This window comes from Lepidochelys olivacea (assembly GCF_965140295.1).
Source record: "Lepidochelys olivacea isolate rLepOli2 genome assembly, chromosome: 24".
NCBI classification, from domain to species: domain Eukaryota; kingdom Metazoa; phylum Chordata; order Testudines; family Cheloniidae; genus Lepidochelys; species Lepidochelys olivacea.
This window is the reverse complement of record NC_140434.1, coordinates 9,717,146-9,728,572: the sequence shown is the minus strand read 5'-3', so window position 1 is coordinate 9,728,572 and position 11,427 is coordinate 9,717,146. Positions and strand designations below refer to the sequence as shown.

Here is an 11,427-nt window from a genome sequence, read left to right as displayed (position 1 = left end):
ATGCTAAGGGTAGGTCTATGCTTAAAACCCTACAGCAGTATCACTTCAGTGTAAATACTCATGACAGCACTGGAAGGGGTTCTCTCCACGCTGGATAATCCACCTCCCCGAGAGGTGGTAGCTCGGTCAACAGAAGAATTCTTCCATCCATCTAGCTCTGTCTGCACTGGGGGTTAGGCTGGCATAGCTACATCTCTCAGGGGTATGGATTATCTCTAGCGTGGAGAGAAACCCTCCCACCCTGCCAAAGAGACCTAGTTTTGCCAATGCATGTTCTGTATGCAGGCCAGCCCTAAGCATGGTCAGAAATGAGACATTTTTTATTGTTATTGGGGAGGTTGTGCGATTTTTTTAATGTGAAGAGGCTGAGAAACACAGCTCCGTACAAAGACTTTAAACATGTTTAATATAATATCAGACCTGGCTAACCCTGAACAATTTCCTTTGTTGTCTTGCTGCCATCACATATGTCCCAACCCCTTATCAGAGCCAGGTACTACAGCGGAGGAAAAGCCAGGGAGCTCTCTTTTCCAGGTGCGGCTGCAGAGAAAATCCCCTGTGCAGAGGTGGCTGAGGGGCACCCAGCATGCTATAGAAATAGCAGGCTACAGATGGAAGCGGCAGATGCAGGTGGAGAATGAAGTGGGGTAGCAAAATGACCATCACATCCTTGAGAGCTGAGGACTTACCCCATGGGAAGCATATGGATGGGGTCCCAGATTCCCAGGAGAGGTGGGGAAGATGGAGTGAATAGGGGGGTTCAGATATCTCCCCACCCCCAATAAAGTGCCTGAACCCCCCAGCTGCTATCAAGGGCAGGGGAGTGACTACATTTGGAGCAGGTGAGTCACTGTTATACCAATAAAATAAAAACCAGCAGGATCTTATTAAAGGGAATAAGGCAAAAAGCCACATTTATTGTGAATGCAGAAAGAATCACAGTAAGCCGTTAGTTACAGCTATAACATTCCATTCAATTTCGTATTTATTCACACATTCATTCACACACACACACACACACACACACACACAGACAGAGGTTCTGCAAGGTTCTTATCATAGTTACCAGCCTTAGAGTTGCTCATGCCAAGCCACTGGCCAGGTGGTCTGGACACAAGGGGAGAGCAGGGCTTTGTCAGATGCTCATCTGATGCTCCTGGAAGTTGGTTTGCAGAATCAGATCCCAAAGTTCTCAGTTTCTAGAGTCCATTTTTATAGGAATTTATTTATTCCTATTCATTCCTATGGGTATTGCTTCATCATAGAATATCAAGGTTGGAAGGGACCTCAGGAGGTCATCTAGTCCAACTCCCTGCTCAAAGCAGGACCGATCCCCAATTAAATCATCCCAGCCAGGGCTTTGTCAAGCCTTTGTCAATCAGCAGATGGCACATTCCTGACAGCTCCATGCTGCCAGATGTTATCTTGTTCTTGAGTTCTCCCATCCTTGAAGCTGTTGGGTGGATTCCAGTCTGCCCTCCGGGGGTCCTCTGGTTATTTCCACTTGACACCTTCTTCGGACCATCGAAACTGGATTCTTAGGCTGACACCTCCCTGATCATTCATTTATTATCCACACCAAGCATCCATCCACATACATCCTCTATCTCTATTTTAATCACAATTGTTAAAAAAGCTAAATGAAAACAACAAAAGGGCGGGGAGTCTCTGTGTGCTGTTTCTGTTGTTAGTTGTTAGTTGTTACAAATTATCGCTTTGAGTCTCTCTGTGTGAGTAGTTGTTGTTACGAAGTATTGCTTTGAGAACAGACTGTCTTAGGATGTACTAACACAATTAGCAGCTTGCAAGTTTCACACAGAGAGGGAGAGAAACAGTAAAAATAAAAGACCAAAACCCAAGAGACCTCTTACTTAGTAATACCCTGGAATTTAAACTATGGGGAATCAAACTCATTTGTGATTTTAATACAGAACTTTAATATGCTCCAACATAACAAGTGATCTGGAAAGTGAGACAGAAAGCAGAGTGGCAGCTTCTCAGACAGATGCCTTAGCCAAGAGCCCACCAGGACCCAGAGTGTTCCCATCCCAGCATCAGGTGTCAGCAGCAATGGGACGACGTTGCAGCAAGGAAGTGAAGGAAGAGTCCTCAGGGCAAAGCAGCTGCTAGGCGTGGAGGGACAGACACCAGCCCTCGGGGAGTCGTTCCCACTTCACTTCCCTTCCTTCTCAGACCATTCCTTGTAGCCGCCTGCATAGTTACGAGCCCTGCAGAGACAGGAGGTGACATGTGGCTTCAGAATAGGAGATGGGAGGGACTATCCACAGCTAGACGGACCCACTGCCTCTGGAGTGGAAGAGTCAGACCCAGCCCAGCTGTGACTGCCCAGGGGCCAGAAACCCAAGTGGGACCAGAACATCAGAGCGGGAGCTGTGCCCAGAACTTTGAGAAATAACCTGCCCCCAGCACAGGGTCATATGGATGAATTTGAAGGGTCCCTGAGGAACCAAGGTAGCTGTGGGAACATCCCCTATGGGGTTAGCTAGGAATTATTCTGTCCTCTCTCTCGGTAGCTAACCAAAACTTTGTCTCTCTGGCCCCGGTGAGAATCTGGAGTATCACCATCCCCTCCAGGGGGTTTACTCTGGAATACACCCGTATAAGCAAGATCGGTGCCGAGGGATATCTGAGCCCTCTCCTTCTCCACCAGACCCAACGATTTCTCCATTAATAATGCTATACGTGAGAGTTTAGGGGGTCACTCAGAAGGGCTGGAGTCGATAGGACCCAGGGCATTTTAAGCACCCTACAGCCCTTGCCTCCAAACCCACAGAGTCCGTGGTACGCTCACAATGTCCCGGAGGGTCTGGTGACCCATGATAGAAGAGCCCGGGGGGAGGGGCAGGCTCACTTGGCGTAGCCGAGGGTCATGGCAATCTCTGTGGCCTGAGCCCCTCTCCTGCCCATCTGGCAGTGGAAGATCAAGTTCTCGTCATCCATCCGTGGCTTGTCCACACCATACTTCATCTTAAACGTCTCAGGGTCCATCTTCAGGGCTTCCTCGACTTCTGCCACTGGGTGGGGAAAAGAGAGAGAGATGATTGCAATCAGCAGTGCTGGTGTATCACCCTGGGAAAGGGTGTGTCACATCCCCACTAGATGGGGATGTGACACTAGCTAGTCCGCTAGAGGATAAAAGCCTACTGCTGCTACTAGCTGATGGAGTGACTCCTTTAGCTCAAGTGGTAGAGGTCTGTATCTTGATGCTGAAGTTGCGGAGTTAACCCCTGCTGATGATGATTGTGGATGACTGCTCCATAAATACAGGCGATGATGCTCTTATGCAAGTCCCACATGCTTTACAAAGGGATACAAGCCATCACTTTTCGCACTTCTGAAATGCAGCACCCTCTGTGGTGGAACACAGCAACTGACCAAGACATGGAAACACTGCACGTCCATTTAGGACAGGAAGTGAAGTAGAAGCCTGCATCCGTTTAAAACCATCAAGGTAGTTTAAGGAAGGCGAGAACTCCCCGATGTGGAATTTGGCACAGGTTACATCCTGTTAGGAGTGCTAGTAATAATGTAGAATTCAGGCCTGTATTTCTACCTGAGATAGAATTTTAGGTCGTTTGCCCACTTAATTTTTGATACGTTTATATTCTTATTAATATGTGTAAACAAAGGACAAAGACACTATGCATGTTGCTTCTGCCTAGCTAGTTAGGTTTGTTAGTATAATGGGAACAGATAAGAACAGTTAAAGTGTTACTGGGTATAATGAAAGTATAATATACGAGCACACACATAAGACTGTCTCAACTTTTATCTTAAGCCAAGGTCAAACAACCAGTTGGGAGGGGCAAGAGGGAATTGGGTGAAAAAGGTATAAAACCCTAAAAGACCAAAATAATAAAATGCCTGTCCCTGACCGTAGCACAACCTCACTCCTTATCCCTCCCACTGAATACAAAAGAGGTGGGACAAAAACCCCAGACTCATGGCCCCCAGAACAGAACATGACCATAAACTGTAAGGGATGGGACCCAAAGCGTGCAGTTCAGGTATAATTCTGTCTGCTAAAGTGGAGAGAGAATGGGACACTGGGAAACAAGGCTCTGTAGTGTCAAAGTTATTGACATGCTGCCTTAAAACTAACCCCAATAAACATTGCATTGCCTGCACTTCTGGTCTGCTGCTTTCTGTCTGCATGACAAGAACCAGGGGAAGGGGTGAAGGGAAAGCCCTCTAACACACCCATCTCTTTGTGCACACATAGGATCTTTAATGATCCAGCTTTGGCCTCGTGTCACTTCCCCAGCACAGCACCCCTGGCACGCTGGAGAGCAGGGAGGAAAGAGCGCCCCCTGCTGAGTTACTAATTCCACTTTCTCCAGCGCTCTAGTGCTACGGATCAGGAACAATGGGCCTGAGTCCTTGCAGCTGACCTGGGGCTGGCTGGCTCAGCCCTCAGGCAGGCTAAGGAGCCCAGCTGAGCTGTGGCAGAATCACTTGATTGGCTGGCTCTTCCATTGGCTGCAAGGAGACTACGGATCTGCATTTAAACTCAGCGGCAGGTCACTGACTCCTCCATGCTTCTGCCCACAGCTACGATCACTTCTGTGCCCACCTTGTTTCCAGTCCTGCTCGGTTCCTGACTCCAGCTTTGACCCTGGGCTCTGACTCCTGGTTCCTGACTCTGGCTCTGACTGCTAGGCCTGACCGCTCATGCTCCGGTCTGTGAAACTACGTTTTGCCCTCTGCAGTGGGGGGCAGTCCCTCTACATGCAATGGAAGCCCTGGCTGCTGGCACCCACAGCAACCCCTCACCTGGAATATTGACTGAGTTGGCGATATGGCCGTTCGCCACCTCCCCCGGCAACCGCACGTCGATAATCCGAGCCTTCCCGCCGGTGACCAGTGCTTTCATGTCCTTGTGGGAAATGACGTTTCCTTTGTGGAAAGCAGAAACCAGCAGTCATTTCCTCTGCTCCCTCGCAAGGCTCCTCCCCCAGCAACCAGGGCAAACCCCTCTGCTCCCTGCATCACAGGGAAGAAGAGTCAGCGGGTCATCCACAGGCTGCAGCAGACCAACCCCTCACATGATCTAGTCTTCTCCCCGTGTGAGATGATTCCTAGCTACACCAAGGTCCTGTACAATGCTCTCTGTGAGAAACTGCCCTTTATACTCCTTTACACCACCAGGGCCACTGCTGTATAAAAGGGCCTTTGTGTAAATCAGAATTGTGACAGATATGACAATCTCTTCGGCAAAGCTGGAATTACGTTAAACCCGACTGATTTAAGCTTAAGTATTTGGGGAGTCCAGGGTATTGACAATGCCATTGTTTGTGTACTATTGTGGGATTGTATGGCACTTCTCTGGGAGGATAGCCTTGACTAATGCAATTTCTGGAAGATATTAGAAACTTAGGGGACCTTTTGTGACAATACATGGGAAGTGGATTTCGCAGGAAATACTTGGAGGCTTAGGGAAATGTAAATGACCCACCTCCATCTGTCCTTTAGAAGTTGGACTTTGAGCAGAGATCTGTTGTCTGGTGCATTACCTCTTCCAGGTCATTTCAAATAACTCAACTGGATAAAGGAGTGACTCTCAGTGTTCTCTTCTGAACAAAGAGCGTGATGAACTTGACACAGTAGAGAAACCCCTGGGTGGGGCTAGGAAGGGCTGCTCCTATCAGAGCCTACGTTGGAGGGGGTAATCTCTGATAAGTTTATTAGCAGGTCTGTAGGTTTTTTTAGTTGTTTTTTCATATGTTTTCTCTGCAATGCTTTTACCTTAATTAATAGGCTCGTGTAGAAAGAACTGCAGTGCCTAATTCATGGCAGTTCAGGGCCCCGGCACCTCCAGGCTTGGCAGTTCAGGGCCCCGGCACCTCCGGGGTTGCTGCATTAGTTACTAAAGTAAAAAAAAATTGCTCGAGCTCCAGCATCTAATTGCTTCAGCCCCGGCATCTCTTTCATTACAAATTAAGCACTAAAGAACCAGGCGGTAACTTACACTTGAAGCAAATACATTGTTATTAGTCTCTGAGGGAAAAGCCAGCAGGCCTGCTTGGACAGACTAACACAACACAGGGAAGGCAGGAAGCTACAGCAGCCTGGAGAGACCCCAGCCAGCAAGGAGGGAGACCTGTGTCTCCAGCGAAGAGAGATAACAAGATAACAACCAGGGGAGCTGGAAGTCAGAGCACGTGCCCTTGCTGAGCCAGTGAGGTGCAGGTGCCCTGAACCGTGACAAGATTCAGGCCCCTTGTCTTTAGTAGGAGTCACTCATGGGCAAAGTCCGGCCTCTGCAAGGCAATGGCAGAGTCGGTTTGTTCCTTTAACCATTGATTTTCTAGACACAGGATTCATTTGCTCCTGACATGATGGAGCAGGGTTCAGGCTGTGCAAGACACCGGGGGGATGGAGGGGGGAACGTGCCAAATTCTGCTCTTGTTCACACACTGTAAAGCTGGGTGCAACCCCTCTGACTGCTGCGGGCTATGTCCAAGGGCAGAGAGAGAGAGGTGCTAGAGATGGGCCTGGATACAGAGCATGGAGGTGAATTTTCCCCACAGCTGGCCCTGGGCCTGTAGACACGGCCTCGTCCAGCACTGAGGGTTATTACGGGGGGATCTCCCAGCATTGCTCCAGCACCTGCAGCTTTGTCTCGACAAGGGGGAGTTGTTGTTCTTTGATTTATAATCACTTAAAATTTATCTTTGTAGTTAATAAATCTGTTTGTTTATTTTATCTGAAGCAGTGCGTTTGGTTTACAGCATGTCAGAGACTCCCCTTGGGATAACAAGCCTAGTACATATCAATTTCTTTATTAAATTGACAAACTCATATAAGCTTGCAGCATCAGTAGGCATAACTGGACACTGCAAAACGGAAGTTTCTGGGGTTGTGTCTGGGACCACAGATATTGGCTATTGTCATTCAGCTGCACAATCCAAGGAGCAGCTTGCATGCCAGAGGCTGTGCATGAACAGCCCAGGAGTAGGGGTTCTCACAGCAGAGCAGGGTAAGGCTGGCTCCCAGAGTCAAGGATTGGAGTGACCTAGCAGATCACCGATCCAGATAACACCAGAGGGGATCGTCACACTCAGCTTTAACCCAACCAGTTCAGCATGTGCTACAGGTCAATTGCTTTGGCCTGATTAGACTGTTAGATGAGTTAGTTCGACTGAGCCAGGTAACTCGATCCAACATCCCACTTTTAAATCCTGATCTGGACACAGTCATAGGAGGATATGCCACTGAAAGCAGCCCTGCAGTCACACCCTACGCACAGTTGTGATAAGCTTTGTACAAAATGCCGTGCAAGGTCTCATTTGAAAACTGATAACTTGCTGGTTAATGACATGGTGAAATGTGTGTGGCAACACTGTCATGAAATCCCCGCAAGGAGATTATTAGCACACCTCCAAAACTATCCAGCCCTGCCTAGGCAACAGTTGTTGAACAGATCTGTCCTCAGAGGAATGAGTGTTTACATAGAAGTAATAAACAGGGTCCTTGAGACAGCCATGGGGGAACAGGCAGGAGACAAAGCAAATTTAAACCTCAGCAAACGAGTAGAAAGGGCACAGAGTCTCCTTCGCCCCCAAACTCCCGGTCGATCGCCACCTTTACTGTTTGAATAAACTTTGCTTGGAGGAGTAATCATCAGAAGATTGATGGGACTATAAAAGAAAGGGACAGAGAACTCCAAGTTCTCTCTCTCTTTCCACTAAGACAAAGGCACCAGCACCTTCTGGCCTGGGGGAGAGATCCTGACCAAGGAAAGGATCGGTCACCATCTGGCTGGAAGACTGGGGGTGAGAAAGACCATCTTAACAAAGCTTTGAACCAAAACTTAATCTAGTAAGCTTTAGAGGGACAAGGTGGGTGTGGTATTGGACCAACAAGACCTGAAGAAGAGCCCTGCGTAAGCTTGGAAGCTTGTCTCTCTCACCAACAGAAGTTGGTCCAATGAAAGCTGTTACCTCCCCCACCTTGTCTTTCTACTATCCAGGGACCGACCCAGCTCCAACACCGCTGCATACACCAATGGAAGATGAAGTTTTCACTTTTATTTGCTTGTAGCCACATCCAGCTTTATCGCTTGTCCTTGAATTCACTTAAAATCCCATCTTCTTTTGTGACCAAACTGGTTTTATTTTTTAATCTCAACCAACCCAGTTGGTTTAGTTTAAACTGAACTGTTCGACAAGTCCAGTGAAAGTAGCAAACTGTTGAATATTGACTGTACAGGAACAACGCAGCATTAATATCTGAGCTGTCCAGGAGAGGTCTTTGCAGTGCTGAAGACAGGCTTTTGGGGAAAATTCAGGACTAGGAGTCTGCTGACGTACTAAACCAAGGCTGATGGAAGCCAGAGTGTGACGGGTGCGTTGCTGGCAGGCTGTTGGATCAGGGCTGCAACTATAAACACACTCAAGGTGTGACTTGTAGGCTGGCTGGGAGCAGCCCAGGCTGGGAGCTACAACAGCAAAGCATGGTGAGGCAACCCCAGGTTGCACAGTAGGTGGGTGACACAACCCCTGGCTGGTCTGGATTGCATCCTGGGATCATAGGGACATTAGGGGCAAAACTGCATCTACACTGGTGTTAGACAGTGTTTCAAATTGAGCTTGTTACCCAAGGCAGCCAGCCCCATTTATAAAAGTGCCTTTTCCCCTCGTCTGGACAGGTGTACCCTCACAGGTATTTTACAACTGGGTTATGAAGCCTGGCTTTGCACAGGATTAGATGAGGTGACCGTCTACACTCGTGCCACCCCTCCCACCCCCCAATGGCCATGGCAACGCACTTCTCCTTATCCCTGGAAAGCACCCAAGGAATGTTATTGTTTCATTTAAAAAGCCAAACTCAGAGCTAATTACTACTTACAGCAGAAAACAGCAATTCCTAGCCATGGGTGATACAGGCGACCGCTCAGTGCCTCTGATTCTCCACGGTCATTACTTACTGGCGGGATCTCCCAGCTGGAACATACAGCACACGTGTGTGTGTGGGTCCCAAGTTAATGAGCCCGCTCCAGCCATGTGCCTGCCATGAGTGCACTCAGCAGCAGAGCCTTGCAACTGGACCCAAACCTGATGGAACCTGACTACCAGTGTCAGGTTTGGGTCTGAAAACAATCTGACCCCCTGGGGCTCAGGTCAGGCAGTCTCTGATCATCTCCTCCCACCTGTGGGGTGGGCACGGTGGTGCCTGCCAGCCCCACTCCTGCCAGCCTCTGCCACTTGGCTGTGCTGCGTGTGTGCCGACAAGTCACAGCGTCTCACTCCGCCACACCCACAGCGCAGCAAGGCCCTGGGGGCCGGCAGCAGCAGGGGACACAGCCACGTCTGTGCTAAAGCCACAGGCAGGAGACCGGAGACAGATCACAGGCATGGGAAGCAGGAAGTCCACACCAGACCAACCTGCAAGGACGAGGTGGTCATGGCGCTGGCAGAGGTTTGGGGAGAAGCATCAGGTTCAGGTTAGGTGGAGTCTGAAAATGACTCAGGATAGGTTCAGGTCAGCTGAGCTTTGAAGCTATGCCCTTACCGGGGCTAGGATCTGAAGGGGTGATGTTAGCACATTAACTATCAAGTTCTAGAAGTCTGGAAGGCAGCGTGCTGGCTTTAACACGTGTTAGGCTGATTGCATTAAAGTTTAGGAGGGAGGCTAGGGTTCACCTCAACCAGCTAACACGTGTTGAAACTACAGCTTGCATTGTCTACACTAACATGCGTTAGCTGGCCAATATATCCTAACTAACACTTTCTTTCCTAGCAAAGACAAGGCCTAACTTGGCTAGTTTCACACACACACTGCTCTGTCTAGAAAAGACGTTTTAAATGTGTTAGTGAATGCCATGTTTGTCGACTCTAGTCTAGACAACACCAGTGTTGCATTAAAAAAAGAGCAGGAAATTTACACTCAAAATGTAATTAAAGGGTGTACAAAGCTTCATTTTTACAGAAGAGTTTAAAAAAAAGTTTGTCTATGAAAGTGGGGAGGAAAGAGTGTGTTTGGGGAGAGCAGAGAATACGAACAAAGGGCTAGCTTCTGAGAGAGCCCCACATCAGAGAGCCCCAGGCTTCAGACACCCACCTGAGAAGTTTAAATCCCTTCTCCCCCTCAGGTGGAGGGGGGACTTGAACCGCGGGTCTCCCACATCCCAGGTGGGTACTCTAACCGCCAGGTCAAAAGTCATGAGGGAGGTCATTCTCCTCCTTCTCCAGGAGCTCACCTAGAGGGGCCCGATCCGGCACACATGATCTCAGCACACTTATGGGATTGGGCCCTGCAGGTGAGTTAGGTGGAAGAACCCCCTTGTGCATCACTGGGGGGCGGAGGCGTCCGGACACCTAGCGTGGGGCTGCGGCGCACGTGCCTAAAGGCAGAAATTTAGGCACCTAGGAAACATTTACTGCACAAATTTCTGTGCTAAGGAAGTCTAGGCAGAGACCTCTGAGTGGGGGCTCTGTGACCCAGCCTGGCCTGACTGAGATTTAGGCTCCTGAAATGGCAGTTTGGTGCCTAAGTACGTCGGTGAATCTAGCCCCACAGCCGTAGGGAATGAAAAAGGCCCTGAGCTCAGGGGGATGCAACGGATGGAAATTTACAGATTCTCCTCGCCCACAAAGCCTCGTGCTGGCCCCCTGCAAATAACACAACCGACCCCGGGTGAGCGACTGAGCAGGAGTCTGCAAGGTCGTTACAGACGGTCCTGTCCAGCCCATCCGGGGGGTGGGGGGGGGGGTGAACCAAGGGGCGGGGGTCCCAGCCCCCCACCCAGCCAGGATCGTGCACACGCGATTCCCTGCCCACGCTGCTATGGGGCAGCTGCCTCCAGGGCTCTGCCCCCCTCTGGAGGCCAATGGGGGGGCTCCGTTACCTCTGTCCATGCCGCCCGGCGCCGGGGTGCTGCTGACTCGTGCCAGCCGCAGGGACCTGCCCGCCTGTCCTAGGAGCGTCTGCAGCCGACACACGGACCGGCTCAGCGGCATTGCTCCATTCACCGGGCGGGGCGGGGCGGCAGGCACCGTCCACAAACTCCTCTGCCACCCCGGCAGCGTTGGTGGCTGGCCAGGTTCGGTGCCCCGCCAGGGACAAACCACCCCCCAGAGGGGACCCGATCCTGCTCCCCCCACGGGACGGGAGACCGTGGTCATTTTCCTGTTGGTTTGGCTGGCAGCCGGGCTGGCCCCCTCTGGGAGGCTCTCGGGTGCTGTGGCCAGGAAGAGACCAGAGTGCCGTGGGGCAGAGCCTAATAATGAGAAAACAGGGACTGATCCCCCCCCCCCGGGTTCTCCCCCAGCCGTGCAAGGCGGAATGATGGGCACCATCATTTACACGAGCATAAACCCAGTGTAACCTGCTGCAGTCCTGCTTCCAATGTGCTGAGCCAGGGAATGGGGACTCTGGCCCTGAGTCAAGGAGGACATCCTGATT

At 50.3% G+C, this 11,427-nt stretch overlaps 1 protein-coding gene across 1 annotated transcript; it reads right to left on the bottom strand.

The window, feature by feature from the left end:
• Nucleotides 1–1,913: 1,913 nt before the first annotated feature.
• Nucleotides 1,914–11,028, bottom strand: TSTD1 (thiosulfate sulfurtransferase like domain containing 1). The gene is made up of 4 exons (XM_084613167.1): nucleotides 10,871–11,028; nucleotides 4,795–4,917; nucleotides 2,873–3,035; nucleotides 1,914–2,228 (listed from the first exon to the last, which is right to left on the bottom strand). The coding sequence occupies exons 1-4, from the start codon at nucleotides 10,980–10,982 to the stop codon at nucleotides 2,174–2,176; spliced, it is 453 nt and encodes a 150-aa protein (XP_084469293.1). The 5' UTR covers nucleotides 10,983–11,028; the 3' UTR covers nucleotides 1,914–2,173.
• Nucleotides 11,029–11,427: the final 399 nt, after the last annotated feature.

Coding starts and splice junctions, on each gene's coding strand:
- TSTD1 (XM_084613167.1), bottom strand. CDS start 10,982: ATGCCGCTGAGCCGGTCCGTGTGTCGGCTGCAGACGCTCCTAGGACAG. Junction 3,036..4,794: donor CAACTCAGTCAATATTCCAG/GTGAGGGGTTGC, acceptor TTCCCCACCCAG/TGGCAGAAGTCGAGGAAGCC. Junction 2,229..2,872: donor ATGACCCTCGGCTACGCCAA/GTGAGCCTGCCC, acceptor CTGTCTCTGCAG/GGCTCGTAACTATGCAGGCG.